The 21531-nt window shown below is 33.0% G+C and overlaps 4 protein-coding genes and 1 long non-coding RNA gene across 6 annotated transcripts; 1 reads left to right on the top strand and 4 right to left on the bottom strand.

Moving 5' to 3' along the window:
- Nucleotides 1-9: 9 nt before the first annotated feature.
- On the bottom strand, nt 10-2035 carry LOC134835102 (cytochrome P450 6A1-like). The gene is made up of 3 exons (XM_063849966.1): nt 858-2035; nt 572-799; nt 10-509 (listed from the first exon to the last, which is right to left on the bottom strand). The coding sequence occupies exons 1-3, from the start codon at nt 1921-1923 to the stop codon at nt 319-321; spliced, it is 1485 nt and encodes a 494-aa protein (XP_063706036.1). The 5' UTR covers nt 1924-2035; the 3' UTR covers nt 10-318.
- A 1978-nt stretch (nt 2036-4013) lies between these two features.
- LOC134835660 (vesicular glutamate transporter 2.2-like) lies at nt 4014-6906 on the top strand. 2 transcript variants are annotated; one of them, XM_063850580.1, is made up of 4 exons: nt 4014-4259; nt 4562-5567; nt 5619-6143; nt 6211-6906. In XM_063850580.1, exons 1-3 carry the CDS (start codon nt 4027-4029, stop codon nt 5799-5801), a joined length of 1422 nt encoding a protein of 473 aa, XP_063706650.1. In that variant the 5' UTR covers nt 4014-4026; the 3' UTR covers nt 5802-6143; nt 6211-6906. The 2 variants fall into 2 exon arrangements, with proteins under 2 accessions (XP_063706650.1, XP_063706651.1); XM_063850581.1 differs by lacking the exon at nt 4014-4259 and having other exon boundaries at nt 4381-5567.
- Nucleotides 6907-9642: 2736 nt separating this feature from the next.
- LOC134835661 (uncharacterized) lies at nt 9643-12046 on the bottom strand. Its single transcript, XR_010162208.1, has 3 exons — nt 11920-12046; nt 10933-11057; nt 9643-10559 (listed from the first exon to the last, which is right to left on the bottom strand). It is a non-coding gene; the product is annotated as an uncharacterized LOC134835661 (long non-coding RNA).
- Nucleotides 12047-16815: 4769 nt separating this feature from the next.
- Nucleotides 16816-18624, bottom strand: LOC134834012 (thiamine transporter 1-like). Its single transcript, XM_063848527.1, has 4 exons — nt 18485-18624; nt 18085-18322; nt 17148-18008; nt 16816-17095 (listed from the first exon to the last, which is right to left on the bottom strand). The coding sequence occupies exons 2-4, from the start codon at nt 18294-18296 to the stop codon at nt 16855-16857; spliced, it is 1314 nt and encodes a 437-aa protein (XP_063704597.1). The 5' UTR covers nt 18297-18322; nt 18485-18624; the 3' UTR covers nt 16816-16854.
- Nucleotides 18625-18768: 144 nt separating this feature from the next.
- LOC134834013 (thiamine transporter 2-like) lies at nt 18769-20466 on the bottom strand. The gene is made up of 4 exons (XM_063848528.1): nt 20117-20466; nt 19748-20049; nt 19125-19677; nt 18769-19060 (listed from the first exon to the last, which is right to left on the bottom strand). Exons 1-4 carry the CDS (start codon nt 20329-20331, stop codon nt 18829-18831), a joined length of 1302 nt encoding a protein of 433 aa, XP_063704598.1. The 5' UTR covers nt 20332-20466; the 3' UTR covers nt 18769-18828.
- Nucleotides 20467-21531: the final 1065 nt, after the last annotated feature.

Below are 21531 nucleotides of genomic sequence, written 5' to 3'. Positions count from 1 at the left end.
AATATTTCTCTCTTCAATTTTGATTTTTTTTTTATAAAAATTCTCTTAAACCTTACTGAGATTCTTGTATCGAAAGCTTGCTTCGCAAATTTTGCATTTTATTTTTCAAAACACAGATGGCATCTATTTTATTTATGAATTAGTTAACAGTTTATTATTTAGCTTGTATCTATTTAAAACAGAATGTTAAATTGAAAATAACATAAATTTTTCTGAAGCTTTTGTTTACTTATAATAGATCTAAATATATTGAAAACCGCCTTTTCACAATCTTTTATCCCAAAAACTATCACAATTTAGAAATTGCAGCCTTCAAAATTAATTTAAGGTTTCTAGGTTTAACCATAAAGGATTTAGAGGAGATAACACAAGGCTCTTGGGATTGAATACAAGAGGTACTTCTGTTTTTGAACTCAAGGAGAACCTAAAGCTTTTTAACAGCATCGCCAGTCCAATTTTCGCCTGTAGCATTCCGAACCGTAGTCCGATGCAAATTCTTGGACCTTCCCCTGTTAACAATATTATCATTATGTTTCGTAATTTAAAAGAAAATGTGTTCTTGTATACATACCAAATGGAATAAATGTAATTGAATCACGTTGTTTTGCTTTTTCTGGCTCAAATCTCTCTGGCATATAGACTTCGGGACTTTCATAAAATTCTGGATCGTGGTGAATAGCATAAACTGGTATCATTATCAACATACCTTTTTTAATTGTATAGTTTATCTTTTCTATATGATAGTCCTTGGTACATTCTCTGATTAAATTAGAGCCAGGAGGATATTTTCGTAACGATTCTATATTGAAAAATAATTTTACAAACCACAAGTACATACAAGTTTTGAATGTCCTCACCATTAATACAATGATCGATGTAACTCATCTCGTTGACTGATTCATAGCTTATTTCTCCATTATACTTAACAAGTACATCAGTTACTGATTTTCGAGCCTTATCTTGCATATCTTGATTCTGTGCTAATTCGTACAGAGCATAGGACATAGCTGTTGAAGATGTCTCGAAACCAGCGAGAAAAAAGACGAATGCTTGAGCTGCGATTTCATTTAAACTAAGACGTTCATTTTCATTAGAGCTGTTCTTCAAGTTTATTAGGAGGTCCATAAAGTCATGTTGCTTTATGGAATTTTTTTCTCTGTACTCAACTGTATCTTTCACGACTTTCATGAAAAATTTTGACACATCTTCTCTCACTGTTTTAATGTTAAAAAATCGACCTGCCTCTTTGTACGAAATGACAAGAAATTGCTTAAATCTGTTATTTCTGGGCTGCTCAAAAACTTTTTTTCCCATTTCGCGAAACTGCGCATTAGGATCTTTTAAACTGTTGCATTCCAATCCAAAGGCACATCTCCCAATTATATCAGTTGTGAATCTAGCTAAAAGCTCCTTCATTTCAACCTCCGTTGACTCGTTTTTTAATGTTTGGACAAATTCTTTTCCTACATTCACCATCGTGGGAAACATGTACTTCATTTTTCCTGTACTAAAAGTTGGCGTTAGCTTAGTACGTAAAGTTTTCCATCGTTTGCCCTCTAAATTGAAAATGTGACCTGCTAATGGATCAATCCTGTCATTAAAATAAACACCACGGTCATGAAATGAAGAAAAATCTTTGATCAAAATGTTTTTAATCAGATTTATATCCAAAGCCAAGATTGCAGGCTTGATGGTAAAAAATAGTCCACAAATTGGCGACTTATTTTTGAATTGTCGATAGTATCGAGCATTCGATTGAGATGTGTGCTCTCTCACTTTACCCATCTGCAGGGTACCATAGGGAAATGTGGCGGCTGGACAAGGGACTCCAAGATTCTTCCAATACCTAAATCGTCGCAATACCCACAAATAAATAGCAAAAAGTCCAATCAGTAGTACAGCTAAAAGTTTCAGAATGAACATTTTGCTTTTGTAAAAATTAATATTTTACTTAGGTCAAGATTATTCTTTATAAATGAATAAGATTTTTATAATTATAGATTATAACCGAGTTCAGAGATAAAATATGACTTTATTCTGTTCAGCGTAAGTTTATACTGAGTTCGAATATTACAAATACGGTTAATATATGAAGTACTCATGTGCTCTTTTATTTTATTTTGTGAGATGATTATAGTGCAAGATAGTGCAATAAAGCATTTGTTTGTATACACTGTATTTACAATTGTTTGTGTAATATCAGTCAAGGTACTTAAACATTTTTTTCTCTAATCAAAGTACGGCTGGAGAAAAAAATAAATTTAACGATTTATTTAAGGAACGAGTCATAAACATTATTATTTATTAGGGGAAAACGGGGTAAATTCGCACACGGGGCACCTTCGAACACCCCTATTATCTCCATGTTCCGGATCAAAAACGTCAAATTGACGGCATTTTAAAGACAATTAAACACTAAAACAAATTTTGAAAAATTTTCTCGAAATTGGAGAAAACTTGAAAAATGCGTTTTTAAGGGTCCTTTGTAAATTTTCGACTTTTCACTAAAATGGCCCGGAAAAATATAAAAGCTTCAAAGAAAAAATAATTTTGAATTAGAATTCCAGGCATACTTATTCCAGGTATATATTTTAAAGTAACTCCATAAATAAAAATTCTACGAACCAAAATGTGATTAAAACTGAAACGGGGTACCTTCACACATTCATACAATTTTGGAAATTTTTCATACAATTGTAAAATACATAAAAACAATACATAAAAAAAATACAATTGTTTCAATTGGCTGTAGCTTGAAGTCCGTTTGAAGGACAAAAAAAGTTCATATGGGTAAAGGTATTTGACTGAACTTTTCAAAAATATAAAAAACTTTGATTTTTTCGTGTTCTTTGTGACATTTAGAGCCATTTTAAGTGACTGTTCGAAACTACCCCGTGCATGGGGCATATTCAGTCAAATGACTTTTTTTGGAAAACCGCTTATATCGAGCATAAAAACAGCAAAACTGTCTAACAGTAAATTAAAGTTAACATTCCAAGCTACAAAATGGTATCCAAATTTTTTTGAATATCTTCACTATTCAATGATTTCTATCCAATCGAAATTTGCTGTGCGAATTTACCCCGTTTTCCCCTATATTCTCTTACTTTTCAAAAGGTTAAGGCGCCATCCATTTACGGCGTCGGAAGTTTGAGGGGGGGTGGGGGTCCATGAGTTTCCGATGGATTTCGACGTAGGGGGAGGGGGGTTAAAAGGAAAATACGACGTCGCATAAATTCTCTATGGTTAAGATTTTTTGTTTCAATTTTTCAAAAATATTTGAGCGCTTCAAACTTTTTTGTTTTGTTTTGTAACCTACTGAGTAAACATGTAATATTTTTTCAAAAATTTCTATATAAATTTGGGCTAAATTTTCTTAAAAGGGGGGAAGGGGGATATATTTTGCTAAAAAGTACGTCGTAAATTAGGGGGGTGTTTAAATTACGACGGTTTCCGATTATAGGGGGGTTGGGGTCAAAAAATGTCCCTTTTTATCCGACGCCGTAAATGGATGGCGCCGAGGATACTTGGGCTAATGTTATACATATTCTATATATTGTTCCCGGGTTTATGTCTGTATACCTTCTCTTAATTTTTTTATAACGAAAATCACGAAAACTTTGTTGATGTCTATAAAGAAAAAGACATTTCAAAATATAAACTTCAAAATAAAACTTTGTTACGCCGGATCAAACATTAATATTTTTTATACATATTTTCAACAATTCATATAGTTTATTTTACTAATACTAGTGATCGTTTGATAATGATTATTTTATCATATCATTGATAATGATTTCTATTTTTTTTATAATATATATAAACCAATATGTTTGCACGCGACATTAAACAAAACGTTACTGATTAGAATACATTTAGCAAGTTATTGGATGAAAAATAAATCTGAATATTAATTCATAATTGAAAAGTCAGAAAAAATAAAGTTAAATCCAAGATGTAAATTAAACATTTGTGTATTTAATTAACTTATTTCAAATTACTAAACAGTGAACTTTCACTAAAATCATGAATATGGAAAATAAAAAAAAACGAAATAAAAATATATGGAAGTTTTGGCAACAAAGAAGATATATTTTGACTTTTATGTTAATGTTGGGTCAAGCCATAATGTTTACCATAAGGGTGAATATGTCTATTGCGATTATTCCTATGACTACTAATTTTACAAATGACAAAAATGCACTGAAGCAAGGGGCGGCTTTCGAGTGGAACCCTAAAGAACAAGGAATAATTTTAAGGTAGGTAAATTTTATACAAGACAATGGGTGCATTCAAGATTGCTCATCGATGGACATCTATGATTTTTTCCAAAAATTTTTTCATCGAACGCGTTCAAGTTAAATAAAATGGATTGTTGAATTCATTAAAAAACACCAAAAATCGCTAAAATAAAACATAAAAGTCAAAAATATTCATCAAAAAAACACATTTATGATGGAAAACATATCACAGAAAAAAATCATGATGGACTCGATGGGTGATCTTGAATGCACCCAATATATTAGGTATAATAATTGTTTTTCTCATATTTTGGAATTAGTTCTTTTTTTTATGGATCCGTTGTAACTCAATTGCCTGGCGGAGTATTATCAAAACGCTTTAATGGAGTAAAATTATACGGAGCTGCAATATGTGTAGCTTCGTTTCTTTCTGTCTGCACCCCACTGGCACAAGGCTTTTACTCAATGGTCATAGTTAGAACATTACAAGGTCTTTTTTTGGGAGTGACATTTCCCACGCAAATGAGTATTATTTCTCAATGGGCTCCCAGTGACGAGCGAGCTCGTATGACAATGTTTTCTAACTCTGGATTATATTTTGGAACGGTAGTGGCGTTACAGTTTTCAGGGATTATAAGTAGATGGATGGGATGGACAAGCGTTTTCTACATTTTTGGGGTAATAGGTTTAATCTGGTATGCCATTTGGTTAAAAATCATAAGAGAATCTCCGGAAAAAGACAGAAGAATTACAGCAGAAGAAAAGCAATTGATATTAAGTAGTATTGGTGATCGAATAACACGAAATATTCACATTCCATGGTTGCAAATTCTAACATCTGTTCCAGTATGGGCTCTTATTGTAGCGCATTTTACTCATTGTTGGCTTGCTTATACATTGTTGGCACATATGCCGCGATTTTTTTCGCAAATATTAAATTTACAAATTAGCGAAATTGGATTTGTCTCCTCCCTTCCATACCTTGTTAATGGATGTTTGAGTTCTTTTTCAGGTCTATTGGCGGATAAATTGTTGTCAAAAAAAGTTTTGACTCTTGTCCAAACTAGGAAACTTTTCACATGTGGATCATTTTTAATGCAATCGATTCTTTTATTTTGCATAACAATGTTCATGGGTTCATGGTCCAATGTTGTGTTTTTGATAACAACAGTTTGTTTTTCTAATCTTGTCATGACTGGATTTTGGATCAATTTTATTGATATCGCACCGCAATTTTCAGGTATACTGTTTGCAATTTCAAATACAATAGCGACTGTAAGTGGCATCATTTCACCAACATTAACGGGAATTTTAATTCAAAATGAGGTACTTAAATAAGTAAAGTTAGTTTAAAATTTTATCAACCAATATTTGTAGAATATTGAAGATTGGAAAAAAGTTTTTTTGATCTCAGCTGCAGTTTGTTTATTTGGTAGTATTTTTTATGGAATAACAGCATCTGGAGTTGTGCAACCATGGGCAAAGGTCCAAAGCCAAGATGAAACTCTCGACAAAATCAATAGTCGTAAAAACAGCAGTGCTATTACACCAGACGTTTGAATTAGTATTCCATAAAATAGGTGTATACATTTGATTCAACTTGATAGCAACATTCACAAACTTAATAATACGTACTTTCGTATGACGAAACACACTTCTTATCATACGCCTAGCCTTATCGAAAAACAAATTACGATCATTCAAATACAACTGAAATTTCAAGATGTTTAAACGTGTGTGCTTGAAAAAATAAAAAAAGTATGAATATTTAGTTTTTATTATTACTTAATTACCACTGTGGGTAACTTCGAAATAATAGGCAAAATATTGTAAATTGTAATTAAATTTAATTAAATAAATAATAATAATAATTAACTTCACAAAAATGATACACAAAAAAAGGTCGGGATAACTTATTTAAAATATTTAAGATTATTATTTGAATAATTTTGTTCTTTTTGCATCACAGTTCTTCCATGTTTTTAAAAACAATTGAAGATACACTACGACAGAGAACATCCATAGACCAAATATTTGTTGTATCAATATTCGATGACAGTCGTAGTATTGCTGTTCCAGCTGTAGTTATGAAACTTCCAAAACCAAGCCACTTAAGTGAAATCAAAATAGTTGAAATTACGGATGAGATCTGTGAAGAAAATAAATTATCAGGAGGAGTTTTCTTTGTGGAAGAAATTCCTGTTTCTTCTGATGGACATTTTGACAGAGAAAAAATTCAAGATTTGGTCAACAGTTTTCATAAGGATCATATTAAAAATTTTAGAAAAAAACCTTTCCAAATTCTTAATTAATGTGTATTTCACCTACCATCATTTCTTCATACCTATCCTTATCTAAATTGTAAGACAAACTTTCAAATTGTAAAGAAAAATGCATCTGTTTCAAATTCTATTGATTTTATTAATTTTTCATACTTTTTCAACTTGTATTTTTTCAACACTCTCTGAACAATACATTTTCATCACATGTCAAAATAAGTAGAATAAAATTCGTATCAATAAAACACTTTTCATAAATAAAATACATGTCACACTACTCTAAAATTCTAAAAAATAATTATAAAATTACAAATATACTCCAATTTATATTCTTGAACCTTCCAAAAACCTTTCCCGATACTTCCGCTGGTCATTCGTTAAACCGTTTCAATAATTCAAAAACATTCAATTGAATTGTTGTTTTTTATTTTGATAACTTATTTAATGTTGTAAGTTTGTGGAACCATTAACCTTCTTTTTTGCTAATAATTTGCTTTTAGAGTTGCTTATGCAACATTAGGCAAAGATTTTTTTTTGATTAAGAACTGTTGTAACAATTGTAATGAGATTTTGATCTACTCATTTTGTAAAATAAGACTTGTATTAGTTTACATCCAAATGTAGAAATTATTCTGAACTCGCCTAATCATTTGATTTTTCTTTGATAATTTACATATATTGACTTTCAGTTTTTTTTTGTTGTAATTCTTGAATATACCTATTTGACGAGTAATTTTTTTTTTTTGATTACTGAAAATTTTACTATATTCAATGAATATTATACGAAACAAAATTTGTACATCGTGTAATGTTGCTTCGAAAAAGTGAACAAAATACGACGATGTTTCTGCATATTTTATTAATATTTTATAATCCATCGAGGTGCCTGTCTCCAAATCGACCATTCCAACGATGCAGGCATCCATAAAACTGATCCCTCGAAGTACCTGTCTCCGAATCGTCCATTCCAACGATGCAGGCATCCAAAAGGTGATCCCTCGATGTGCCCGTCTCCAAATCGACCATTCCATCGATGCGGGCATCCAAGAGGTAGTCCAACGATGTGCCTGTCTCCAAACCGTCTACTCCCGCGTAGCAGGCATCCAAAGTAGAGCCACAATCGTCACCGGTCGTCCCTCGATGTGCCTGTCACCTAGTCGACAAATCCATCGTTGCAGGCATCCTCTGCGCCACACAGCAAATTTGTTTCCGCAACTTTATTTTCGGTAAAAAAAAATTTATAACTTCAGGATCACGTGAAATTTCTATTGTTCGACAAAATGAAACTATCTATTCTGCTAATACAAATATTTTGGACTCGCACTAGACCATTTGAACTTCTTTTAAATTTGACATATGCTCGTTGTTATAAATATAATACGAAATTTTTGGCAGGATTCTTATATGATTTTGCGAAATCAGGTCGAGTTTAAGTATTGTTGATTTTCTCCACGATTAGAAATTGACATCAAACCCCAATCGTAGGCGAGGGCCAGCCGTAAAAGTTTTAACAAGTTGTAATATTTACTTTTCTGATGAACCAATTGGTGATAAATTGGGCATTTTTTTACTGATCAAACTTTTCAAGATAGATAAGACACGTCACCACCGTATATCCCTATGATCCTATTGTATTTTCTGAATACTATATAAGCAGATCTTGATTATGATTTTGTGAATGCATTTCTTGAATTTCTTCATTTTAATCACTGTCATACGTCGTTTTTCGAAGAACTTCCAATGGTCGCACTATTAACTCCGATGTTCTACCCATAAGCTTCACATAACAAACTATCACTAACTAAATTGCTTCTCAGAATCTTCAAAAAGTTGAAACTCAATCATAGCATATTGATTAATGGATTATTATGTTGGTATTGAACTATTCATCACAGGACGCCAAAGATGAAAAAATAACCATGAAATGAACCAAATGTTTGCAGTCTCCAGACTAGGCACCCTTTGTATAGTTTAAAGAACTGTGCAGTGAAAACAACTAAAAAGAAATGTTAGTGCAGAAAATCTTCCCATGACGACAATGTGGGAAGATCAAACTTAATATTGAGCTTATCTTTTTAAATGTATCCATTTAATTCAGGTGAATCAGAATTCTTGCGAAAACCATTTTCTTTTGGTTGAGGATTTGACTTGCGCTCTCGTTTTTATAGCATGGAGTTAGTCTGTAATGATCCGATTTGTTTTGTTTAATGATAAAGGTATCAAAAGTTACCGTCACAACACTTCTCAACATCTTATGAAACGTAATATATTAATAATAATGCAGGTTGGATTTGCAAACCTTGAAATGCCTTATAAAATGCCACATGATGTTTTCAAAAGTCTATACTCATTAATTGTCTGCATTTCTTAAAACTGCAACTAAAATAAAAAAAAAATCTATTTCGGTTTGCACCCGTTTTGGGTGTTAATATGAACTTTAAGAAGTACTCCCTGATTATTTCTGATTCTTCAGTGTTGTAAAATGTGCTCAGGTTTATTTGTTTTCTGCAAAAAAAAATACAGAAGATTTGTCCTATAAATATTATGTCATATTTTTACAGGTGTCCAAGGCCTCTTGAACCAAACTGTACTCAAACCACTCGCATTAAGTAGGGACATCCTAAAAAATGCAAGGATCTCTTTTGTCTTAATTGGAACAACCAATTATACAAAAGGAATATATAATAATCAAAGTAATTGGGGGAAAACACTGTTAAACTGTGTTTCTACAAATCTTACGAAGAGAGATCGCATATCTCTAATTTTCATCGCCTTATATTAATCCTTTAGAATTGTCTGTACTTCATTTCTCATCTTATTTTGAACTTTAACGGGTAAGTTTTGTAAAAATCGGAGATTCATTCCATTAAAACATTCTAAAATTATAAGAAAGGCATGTCTTTGTAATTTGGTTAAAAGACAATTTACCGCCAAGTGAAGTAACATTTATATGCTTTTCACGTTTTAATAAGGTAATATGTAGCAGCCTCTAACCCATATTTTTCTAAAATTACAAATATCTTGTTGTATGTGAACAGTGTGTTTCAAATTTACCATCATAAGTCGGTCAAAAGCGTTCGTATATTGATCTCCTGTCGAGTTAATCATTTAAAAATTTCCGGTAGGTTTTTTTTTTGCTTTAATATGAAGATCCGAAACATACTGCAAAAACAAAAAAAATCGTTGTGGAAACAAAATTCAACGATATCTTACGAATTATATTTTCTCATTATTCGCACAGCTATCTAGCTCATTCGAGGCAACACTTGAAGATGTGTTCCCAAAGTACACGCTTCACTGAAACAAAACAAAAAACTTTCGCATATTTGATTACGTTGCAACAATATACCACTACGATGATCACGTGCTACTTCAAGAATATCTTCGAACGATTTTTAATGTTCTTCTGTCATTCTATGATTTCAACTTCAACGAACTCTACAAACAAAAAAAAGCTTTTCGACAATATAGAGTTGAACGAATTTACCACAATTATTAGTATTCATTGACGAGTGTTCCATGGTTTCCAAATCATACGTGAGATTTTCATGTTGACTCAACATTTACGAATGTGATGCTCTAAAACAAAAACTGTGTGTTGCAAAGGAGATTATCGGCCACAAAAGTGACAAGACGCAGTTTTTCTCGACAGAAATATAAAGAATACTTAACGGTTTGATAATGTCTGTTATGCACAGTTCACGCTACTATCAACATCATATCTTCGACAATAGCTTTTGACCAATTAACACTTGTAAATTGTTTGTTATGTGAAGTTGCAGCAGCTATGATCTTTTGATGTCTGGTTGATGACGATGTCTATTTGAAATTGAAAAAAAAAGAGAAGACAATACATGTATCCGAAGGTCGTGTTGAATGAGGAATAGTGAAAAATTGGCCATCAACAGCTTCGTAGTTATGTTTGATTGTAGGCGACGTGAGTGCGACAGCATTTTCTTTTTTTTTCATGGAGCGAATACCCTACTCAATGCCCACGAAGGCCCATCAACTTGTGCATTTTTCTATCGTCAATGAATAACTGCAATTAAATTTTCAAAAATTTCGATTAGGTTTGAAATGTAGCTGAAAGGAAATAAATTAAAACACTCAGGTTTTAAATTTTTTACTCAATAGAAATAGCAAATATATATTCTCTTTTAAAATTAATGTTCAGTTTAATATTTTACATTTCTCTCCTTAATTTTCACTATGTTCTAAGTATTTTAAAATATTTTTAGACTCAATATGAATCAAAGACATACACTAAAATGAGACAGTTTGACGGATCTGACTAAGATGAACATGAAACAGTTAGTAAATACTTTTATTTATATACGTAATGCTCATTTTAGTCGATGTCAAGGTTACTTGGATTTAAAATCAAATGTAAATGACGTAAAAAGTTTACAAACCGATTATTAGATATTTGCACAACTTATCACTTCGGTTGACCATAGAACGACCAAGCAACAATCAATCAAAATGTTTGTATGCCCGGGTGTAAGGTCAGAATGGTGCATCACGCTCTCATTTGGTACTGTAAATGAAAAACTTAGCGTATTAACTTGATCACAGTAAGTATAATTATGTAAAAAAACTTAAAGTAACTAAATAATATTTATATACAAAAATACATTTATAAGTCCTACTTTCAGTGAGAATGTTCATGAATGAACGAATTGAATTTCACAACTAAAACTGGTCGCCATCTTGTTTTTTTTTGTGACGCATTTCATAAATATGTCACGTAAGTATTTTTTCGTACAAAACAAAGAAATTCGAGTAGTTTTGAGCACATTCATGAACATTCCCGTACAATTCTTTAACTTTTGTATTACTATTCTGATATGATATGATAGGTAGTTCTAAACTCCAAAACTTGAATTTCTTTTTCTAAAATAGAGTATTTTATCTCGTTTTAACTTTGTGTAAATTTTTCATAAATGTATTTAAGCCATTCAATTCTGAGCTCCATAAATTATCAACCTGGCGTTTTTGCTCTTCTTCGTCACTTAGGCTACCACTAGAAGTATTATCTGAGCTACTTTGAGTGTTACTTAAATGAATTTTAATTTGTGCCCATTTCTGAGCGCGTTCTTCCTGTTTTCTGCGTAAATCATTTTCTGCACTTTTTAGTGCCTGTGATAGCATAACAAGCACTCTAAGGTCCTGGCCGTGACTTGCACGTTTTTTGACTATTTTCTTGGAACGCACTTTGCGTATCCATTCGTTTAATTCCTCGGTTTTATTAGAGTAATTTGCGAACCGAGAAGGTGCGTTACGTGAGGACACCATATTGAATTTTTATTTTATATTAGATAGTGAGAAGATATTCGTCGATTAGGTTTAACTGATATTTATCTATCTTTTTATATCACTTTTTGTTTCGTTTAACACACCTGAATACAAGTTGGCGTTCTGCTGCTTTTTCACGAATTTCAAATTGGTGAATTATGAAAATTTCCACATTCAAACTTGTAATTAGCACCAAACTCGACCAATGTGAAGACCTTTCTAATCCGAAAATGAACAAAGCGTTTGCTTTTATCCCTCAATGAATTGTAATATTGTATTTCTGTACGCAAAACAAGAAAAAATAGAAACACCAAAAAACTTCAGAATGAAGCCAAATAGTCTCGAATATGTTCAAAAACTTTTAAGCTATGATCAATATTCTTCTACTAAGAGCTCTCAAAAGCAAATATTTTATGTTAAAATAATAAAAAAATAAGATAAAAACTTCAAGTGTAGACCCGTGATTGCGTATGGCCTTTAATGATTCACTGCGAGCAATAATGTACTCCTCATGGTAAATACCCTAGCAACATTTATCAATATTTTATAATATGTAACACAACATTACAATGAAAATTGAAGTTACTTGTACAATCTTGAAGTTAAGTTTTTCTTAAAGATTGAAAAAAACTACTGGACAAAAGTTCTACATTCATCTTTGTAAGTGTAAGCTGAGCTGAGATATAAAGTTTTGAAGTTTGTATGAAAATGGACCAATTTTGGTACCCTTCAGATTCGAGATCATATCAGCTATCTGTTACGCCTGTTAAGCGTAGCTGTTATGCCTATCGACTAGGAATACAAAATGACTTATGTAACGATCATATACTACAATTCGAATTTGCTTTGCTATAATTCAAGCTACTTTTTTCACTCAGTTTTTCAACGAGCAAAAATTTCTTCTTTCTCTCTCATTGTTTGTCGTACTAGAAGCTAGAAGTTTCTTAAAATGCATCAAACATTATGTTTATTAGAAGTCACACACAACGCGCTTTTCAACTTATCGTAACAATTTTGTGTAGAAAATGTTATATGTATTATCGTCCCATAAGTTGTCTGACGAGTATGAATACAGTGCTATTCGTGTGAATTTCTGCCCTGCTGAATGGATGTACCTTTCAGTGTCATGATTTTGCCTCATACGTTCTGGATCCATTTATTTGGCGACGTACATGCAACCGTTGATCTTGTCTTCAATTCAGAAATGGCTCATCAAATTAGTAATTGTCGTATTATTGGAGTCATATTTCATCGTTATGTACCAATAATACAATACAATAATATTTTATTCCTCCGACTTAATTTTCATGACATGGTTATTCTAAAGTTACATACATTATAATTTTTATAAACTTTTAAAGGGACTTTGTAGAGTCCCACAGATTTTAACAATAAAGAATATCACAAGGACGTCACATTTTATATATAAAAAAAACGAATCAAAAGCCAACGTCCCAATAGTTCAGTTAATTTTGATTAGGACTCACCAATTAGAGATGAATATCACGTTGACTAGGGGGTGACTTGTTGTCGGCTGTGATTTTCCGTACCAACACTTCATGACGTCTTTTATAATTAATCCGATTTTTTTTCTAGCGTGCTTTGACGTTTATTCAGTTTAAGCTTGATATGGCCGCTGAGCGAGAATAATTTAATCAAGAAGCTCGACCCAACTTGCGAAGTTGACAGCAATAGACATCATCATCATCATCAAATGACAATATTCTTGTAGTTTTTATTTGATATTCGAGAAACTCTTGATGGGGGCAGGATGTTAAAAATATTTCATATATTGTTCACCCCTAATATTCACATACTTTCTTGACCTTTAACACACTCTCACATAGAATCAATAGTCATAAATTTATCATAGAACTTTCTTTTATGGTATTAGCAATTAAGAACTTTCTCATATATCAGTCTTCTCGTGAAAGCACGTGAAACAACGCATAAGAAAGGCGCAAGGAGCATTCGCACAACTCAGATCAATATGGCGCTCCACTCATCTCAGCCTGAAGACAAAAATACGCATCTTCAACTCAAATGTCAAATCAGTCCTCTTGTATGGCTGCGAGACATGGTTAGTTGCGCGTGACGTCACGCAGAAACGCAGGTATTGGTCAATAGATTCCTGAGAAGGATCCTGAAAATATTCTGGCCCAACAGGATATCTAACCGTGAGTTGCACGAAAGATGTGAGCAGGAACTTGTCGAAACCGAAGTGAAAAGGAGAAAATGGGGCTGGGTGGGACACACACTTCGTCGCGACGCCGATCACATAAGCAGAAGAGCTCTTTTCTGGAATCCTCAGGGCTCAAGGCGACGCGGAGCTCCTCGCAAAACCTGGAGACGAAGTATGGAGGCCGAAATTCGAACTATTGATCGCAATTTCACCATGCGATCCATCGCTACGTTGGCAACGAACCGCCAAAACTGGAGGGAAACCACCCCTCTGAAAAGGGGCGAAAAGGAATTAAGTCAAGTCTTCTCATAACTTTCGACACAATTGTCGCGCGTTCCGACTCAATTTTAATTTAAATAAAAAAGCTAAACTTAGTTTACACTTGTGTAAAAGCTAAATGTAAAACGGGATCCGATCACCATCTACTTATCGGTCGTCTGCGGCTCACAATGAAACGAGAATGAATTTCCAACGGATGAACACTAAATTAAAATACCAACGGATAATTTTTTAAAGTATGCTGTCAAATCTGTTATTGGAAAAGAATTCGCCAAACCTGCTAAATCAAACAAAATTAAAGTGGCACATCACACAGACGGACGACATCACGAACACAATTCCGCATTTTTAAAAAAAAAATTGAAATGCGGTAAAAAGTTCCAAAGAAGAAGACGAATCCGCGAAAGAAGTTCAAAATTGACAAACTCAAGAGTGATACCCAATGAACCACATTCTCAAACACGCTTTTTAAGTCCTTGAAGAATGAGAAAGCAGCTGGTATTAACAGTATAACCGGCGAAGTCCTTAAAGCCGGTGTCAACCTGAGTGCCGACGCCCTCTTGCCTTTACTCACTGCTATTTGAGACTCCCACAGGACTGGATGGAAGGGATTGTAGTTAAATTGCCCAAAAAAGGTGATCTAACTAACTGTAATAACTGGCGTGGCATCGTAATCCTTTGTGTCATCATGACGGTTTTCTTCCGAATAATTCTCGACAAGATCGTTGGTCATCTCGACAGGACCATTCGCAAAGAACAAGCAGGCTTTCGAGCCCACCGTTCATGCGTCAATCAAATCAATACCCTCAGAATTATTATCGAACAGTCAGCTGAGATGCGCTCCCCATGCTATCTCCTATTTGTCGATTACGAAAAGGCTTTTGACTCGCTTGATCATGAATGCATGTGGGTGGCTTTGAAAAATCTTCAATGACACTTTTTTAATTTAATTTGAACCCGAAACTGCCTTTTCTTTTACCCATCTAGTCATCCAATCTTCAAAACCAAATCATTCTATCGTCATCGCCGTCATCACCAACAATATCTGAACAAAGCTACTACGAACGTCAGGGAGGAGGACAGGGAGCGGGGAGCATTTCAAAAAATCAGATTTCCAAATCTATTCTCACATTCAGCCTCAATTTTCTTCTCTCTTCAATTCACTTATGTTATTTTTTTTTACATGAATCTGGGCGGACCTTCGGATTCATGCCTTTTTTTTAACTTGAAAAATTGTATTTTGGAAAGAGATAAAGATAACTTCAGGACGAGCTCTGCTCTTTAGAAGTCACAAATAAAATATATAATAATAATAATAAAAATCTATAAGATCGTGAGCCTGATACGCGGTAGATACGAGGATAGAGATGCTACATGATGCAAACCTCACTGACCTTTTCTTGATCTCGGGGTCAGACAGGGTTGTTTGTTGTCTCCATTGCTGTTTTTGATTGTGAGGGATATGGTGGTTCGTGCCACAATCAAAGACAAACCGAGAGACATTGTGTGGAACCCCCTAAACCCAAGGAGGTCTTGAATGCCTGGATTATGCTTCCGATAAATGCGAGCTGTCTCATAGACATATACATGCAAGCTAAAATATCCGATCTCGCCGCAGAATCTGCTTAAGTCTTATTGAAAATCAACGTCAAGAAGACAATGGAAATGCGTATAAAACCACAAACTGATGCTCCACTCATGCTTGATAAAAAACTTATTCAACGCGTCGAGAAATTTCCTAATTTAGGCAGCATTGTAGGGAAGATGGCGGTGCAATGGAAGATTTTGAAACACTTAACGTTTACACAGTGGCGTAGCGTCATAGGGGCAATATGGGGGCAATGCACCCCCAAAAATTTTAAGTTTTCAAATGAATTTTTCAGAATTTTGGGATAAAAAAGTTTATTTGTTCTGTTTGCCCCCCCCAAAAATTTTCGCCTTGCTACGCCCCTGCGTTTACAGCAAGCCTGTGAAAATCAACATTTTCAAATCCTGCGTGATCTCCGTTCTTCTATACGGCTGCGAAACCAGGCTCCTTATGGGGAACATCAAGAGGAGACTACAGACTTTCGTCAACCGTTTTCTACGACGAATCTTGCGTTTTTTCTGGCCAAACCGGATCTCTAATGTAAATACGCAGGAGAAAATTCGGTTGGATCGGTCACATCCTTCGCAAAGATGCAACAGAGCTCTTGTTTATAACCCACAAGGAAGCCGCAGAAGAGGACGCTCAAGAAACACCTGGCGACGCTCCAAACTCTCAAAAGAGAGGGTGAGGGGCAAATCACTAACCTCTGGGATCTGAAAGACCTTGCGAATCGACGAACCAGTCTCGAATCTTCGGATTAGAGACGAGGCGTAAAGTAAAGTAAGTAAGTATCCAAATTTTGGTGTCCGTATTGACTACATCTTTGAACCTTTTTTAATAAAATTTTTATTAAAAATGAAATGTTAAACCTTTTACCAACCATTTAGGATCTTTTGAAAGAACGTTCCTTTATATACTTACATCAACACTCAACCAATTTCACTTTTTTTTATTAAAAAAAACTTTATTTATTTATTTATTATTTAAAAATCACACTTGATTGCGTGTTCTTTTCAGCACAAATTGAACTACAGCTACAATTATGTAAATAACAGACAATCCCATGAAATAACCACCAAATGTAACGAATTGTTGTCGCACATCTAGAGCAAAACCACTCTCGGAAGTCACTAAAATGGTTAAAACAGTTTGGAAAACTAATGCTAGAAATGTGTTTATGCCAAATATTAAACCAAAGCTGTCATCTGCCAGTTGTTTTGCAACATGAGCACTAAAAATTAGAAGAATAAATTACTGAAACTGGCAAATTAGAACTTATTTACCTTATTAGAGTGATCATGAAGTTGTACAAAACGCCAAATAATATATACATAACATAGGCCACAAAAATATTAGTAGTATATGCAGATACTAATGTGAGAGTGCCTGCCAATGAGGCACAAACAGAGAGAATCCACATACAATACTTTTCGTACATTTTCATGTTAATTAAACCCGCAATTAAAGCTCCACATGCGCCTAGTAAAGTCAGTATGGCTTCCACTCCGCCGTTAAACAATTTTTGCTTTTCGTCAATAATTTTCCATAAAAGTTGAACATAAGATTGAATCATCAAGAAACCAGCCATTACCAAAGCCCACCAAATACTTGACTGTAATATCGTGAAATTCGAATAACCTTGCACAAAATGTGTCCAAATCAGTTGTTTTGCTCGATAAAGTGAAAATTTTACTCTTTCACTTCCATTTGCTAATTTTTCATCGGATCCTCCTTCTTTGTTAATTGACGGTTCTGCTTGCATCTTGAAGGAGGCAGAATAAAAATATAAACTAACTCCCACACCAGGCAATAATGCACCAAGTGGCAGTGACAAAGCTTGTGCTCCAAGGGTCACATAATTCAGTTCTCGCAAATTCATCAGTTCTAACGAGACCAGAATTTGACCTAATAAACTAGCAGAAAATCTTCCAGTCAAAATTGCTGCTCGTACGTATCCCGTCACTTTTTGATAGTGAGCGCGATCAACTTTGGCGTACATGTACGTGTAATATGCAACTTCTGCTGCCATAAAAGTTCCATAAATGACTTGCACGATTTGAAGACTCAGTAAATCTTTGGTCCACAGTAACATCGAATAAATAACTATCCCCACACATGATGATAGTATGATGATTGGTTTGTATCTAAAATAAAGTGGTGTAGTCAAGTGAAAAAATGTCACAACTAGTTAACAGTTTTGTTTAATTAACAATTTCATACCTCAAAATGTCAGTTATTAAAAATATGATAAACAATTGTGCTAAGGAAGAAAAAGTCCCAACTGGATACACTTGTCGATTTAGTTGTATGTCGGTTATATTACGCCACCTTTTATCCAACAAAAACTCTGATACAAAAGGCTCGCTTGGCCGCATTTCTCGAAGAAATCCATAAGCGCAAAGTATGAGGGACACTTTTACGTAATTCTGCATGTTTCAACTCAAACCTTATCACACAACTGACAGTTATAAATACAAAAATTACAATTAAAAATGTGCTATTATCAAGCAAACTAAGATATAAAATCAGCAAATTTTAATTCGTCACTGTCTATCGACAAAAAAAATCATTTAAATTATAAGCTTGAACTTATTTTATTATGTAATAAAATTTTACTCACTAGCACTATTTGTTTTTGCTCATTAATACATTTTTTTTGTTTAATTAAAATTTTTTCTTGCAAAAAATCTTTATTTGTCATATCACAATTTTTCGAATGAAAACTAAACGCCGATGTAAACAAAGGCACCAGAGTGTTGAAAAAACTCTCTGTTTTGATAATTGCCGAAACACGTGAGTTCGGTTGTCTTGCGCAGAAGTAAATATTATTCATGTAAATACGTATATGTGCTATTTCAACAAACACATGTTTTTTTTAGCTCAAGAGAATACGAAAGAGAGGAATATTTTGAAATGAGTTATATTGAATTAAAAGACAATTTTGTAATATAAACTTGGTTTCTTTCACACTCTCCTCCTTCTTGAAACAAAAATGTCTATCAATGATAAAACTAAATATATGAATGCTAATACCAGGAAATAACTACCATTAACAACGTACTGATATTTCGGCGAAAGCTGTAAAATATTCACAAAAATTACTGTAAAAACTGACTGAAAGACTAGCGCTAGAAAAGTGTTGATTCCAAAAATTAAAGCAAAACTGTCATCCGCCAATTGATTAGCCACACATGCACTTTAAGAAAAAGAAGAAAAATAAGATTTCAGAGTATAAATATGTTGTGAATATAAGAGCTCACCTTAGTAAAGTAATCATAAATTGGTACATGGTACCAAAAAGTATGTAAATTGCATACGCAATCGTTATGGTACTACTCAAACCTTCGCAAATAATAAGGAGTCCTTCTACAATAGAGCTTCCAGTAATTATCCACAAATGATGACTATGAAAGAAATCCAAATTTATAAATCCTGCTGCCAAAGCAGCTAAAGTAGCAGCTAATGTATAGGCGGCTTCCACAGCACCATTGTAAAAAATTTCCTTTTTTTGATCTATATCATCCCAAAGAATCTGTGCGTAAGTTTGTGCTTGAATAAATCCTCCAGTTGCGAGAAACCACCAAATTGACCAATAAAGAACTTCTTTATTTGAATACGACTGTAAGAAATGTGTCTTTATGAGTAAAATGGCATCTCTCGAAGAAAATTGTTTCCTCTGATTGATATCCATTTGCTGTAAGTTTGCATCGTTTTTGCATTTAGTGTTGTCTATGGACTCTGTGTTCTTATAAAAATAAACACTCGTCGATACTGATGGAAGTAAAAAAGCGAGCGGCAAAGAAATTAATTGTGCTGAAATCACATTTTTTTTTTTGTAAAATTTATATGGAATCTTTGAAAATTGTACTTAATTAAAGCTTACTTGCAAACGAAATGTAATTCAACTCTCTGATATCCATTACTTCAAAAGAGTACAACAGTTGAGCAATCAAACCAGAGAGGAATTTCCCAGCAGTGATTGCGGCTCGTGTGTGAGAAGTTACTTTTTGGTAGTCTTTTCGATCACATTTTGCATACATATAGGTGTAGTAAGCTACCTCAGCAGCCATGTAAGTACCATAAAAAATCTGAATGACTAGCAGCCAATAATACTCATCAGTCCACAGCATCAGAGACCACATAATGATCCCACAAATTGAAGAAAGAATAATAATTGGTTTATATCTGAAAATAAAAAAAAAACTTATAGATTTCTTGTTTAACATCAAATATATGTATTTAATGCAGTTACCTTAAAATGTCCGTAATCAAAAATATTATAAATAATTGAGCTAAATAAGAAAAAGTCCCAGCTGGATAAATTTCACGATTGACTTTTTCAATCGTTGCATTTCGATAACTCTCGTTTGCGTAAAACTGAGCTACGTACGGTTCACTTGGACGCAGCTCTCGGAAAAATCCAAAGGCACAAAGCAGAATGGAAACTTTTATCACATTTTTATCCATCTTAAAAATCTATTATTATCTTTTTAATGCAGATGCATAGATTCAAAGAATGATACAATCTATATTCATGAGCGATATCGTTTTGTAAATTATTTGATTACGAATGAAATATAAATATAAAAGCACTCATGGCAAGTGTTTGACCGAGACTGACTAAAACTGTCTATCATTCTCACAAAATAAGTTTGAGTAAAGTTGTTTCTCTCTCTCTCTCTCTCTCAATAAAATTGATAACACATCTACATAACACGGTACACATAGTAAATGATGTGTGTTGAAAGTGCAAAATAAAACCTTACATTAAGGGTTATCCGGTAAATCAAAAAAAAAAAAATGCTAACTTACCAATTTTAAGCGATTGAAATTAGACATTTTTGGATATTTTAAATGCATATAATTTATTTTCCATAAAAAATGAGTTTATTTTCCGTGTATAAGTATTTAAATTTTAAAGAGTTTTGAAATCAATTTTAATTGATATTTTTCAGTTAACTTATCAAGAGATTCTTAGTTCACTAAATATTGAGTAAATTTGATTATGGTCGAAAAATGATCGAATGATTAAATGAAAATGAACCTAAAAATGATACAAATAAATATGTAATGAGATGCGAAATGCTGAACATAAATGCGATATCTGGATATTTTATAATAATTAGTTAAACTTAAGTTACAAAGATGTAATAATATTAATTTAAGCAACCAAAGCCCTAGCTCTAAGTTCATCGAGTGTTTTGTTTTTATTTGTCCATGAAATAAAAGCATGTTTCTTTTGTTTAACACAATAAAACCTTTGTGCTAGGGAATAATTCTTATAATAACTATTAAAAATAATTAATATATTTGAGATAGAAAATGCAAAAATAACTAAATCTATAAATAAGGTACTTTTTGCTTGCTTCGTTCTAACACATTCCAATTTGTTCGTATTCATCGACAATCCTTTCTTTATATTAAATGTTAATGTTAATAACTTTATAACTTTAATTAATATTAATGTTCCATATAATAAGTATGTACGTTTAAGAAAAGTAAAGCAAAATCAACTTTCTTTTACGAATGAAAAACATAACAGTTTAAGTAAAAAAGTATAGTCTTTTAAAATAAAAGGTAATAATTCATATTATAAATTAAATAAATGCATGATTTTCTCTCGTTCATTGATTTCATTGATTGTCAACTTAAATATATGAGAAATAT

This window comes from Culicoides brevitarsis, chromosome 3, assembly GCF_036172545.1.
Source record: "Culicoides brevitarsis isolate CSIRO-B50_1 chromosome 3, AGI_CSIRO_Cbre_v1, whole genome shotgun sequence".
In the NCBI taxonomy this organism is placed as follows: Eukaryota; Metazoa; Arthropoda; class Insecta; order Diptera; family Ceratopogonidae; genus Culicoides; species Culicoides brevitarsis.
The sequence above is the reverse complement of the archived record's forward strand: the minus strand, read 5'-3'. Positions and strand labels throughout refer to the sequence as shown.

Coding starts and splice junctions, on each gene's coding strand:
- LOC134835102 (XM_063849966.1), bottom strand. CDS start 1,923: ATGTTCATTCTGAAACTTTTAGCTGTACTACTGATTGGACTTTTTGCT. Junction 800..857: donor CATCGATCATTGTATTAATG/GTGAGGACATTC, acceptor TTTTCAATATAG/AATCGTTACGAAAATATCCT. Junction 510..571: donor AATTACATTTATTCCATTTG/GTATGTATACAA, acceptor TATTGTTAACAG/GGGAAGGTCCAAGAATTTGC.
- LOC134834013 (XM_063848528.1), bottom strand. CDS start 20,331: ATGGATAAAAATGTGATAAAAGTTTCCATTCTGCTTTGTGCCTTTGGA. Junction 20,050..20,116: donor TTGATTACGGACATTTTAAG/GTAACTGCATTA, acceptor TTTTATTTTCAG/ATATAAACCAATTATTATTC. Junction 19,678..19,747: donor GAATTACATTTCGTTTGCAA/GTAAGCTTTAAT, acceptor ATGTGATTTCAG/CACAATTAATTTCTTTGCCG.
- LOC134834012 (XM_063848527.1), bottom strand. CDS start 18,296: ATGCAGAATTACGTAAAAGTGTCCCTCATACTTTGCGCTTATGGATTT. Junction 18,009..18,084: donor TTAATAACTGACATTTTGAG/GTATGAAATTGT, acceptor ACTTTATTTTAG/ATACAAACCAATCATCATAC. Junction 17,096..17,147: donor TTCATGATCACTCTAATAAG/GTAAATAAGTTC, acceptor TCTAATTTTTAG/TGCTCATGTTGCAAAACAAC.
- LOC134835660 (XM_063850580.1), top strand. CDS start 4,027: ATGAATATGGAAAATAAAAAAAAACGAAATAAAAATATATGGAAGTTT. Junction 4,260..4,561: donor GAACAAGGAATAATTTTAAG/GTAGGTAAATTT, acceptor TTTTGGAATTAG/TTCTTTTTTTTATGGATCCG. Junction 5,568..5,618: donor GAATTTTAATTCAAAATGAG/GTACTTAAATAA, acceptor CAATATTTGTAG/AATATTGAAGATTGGAAAAA.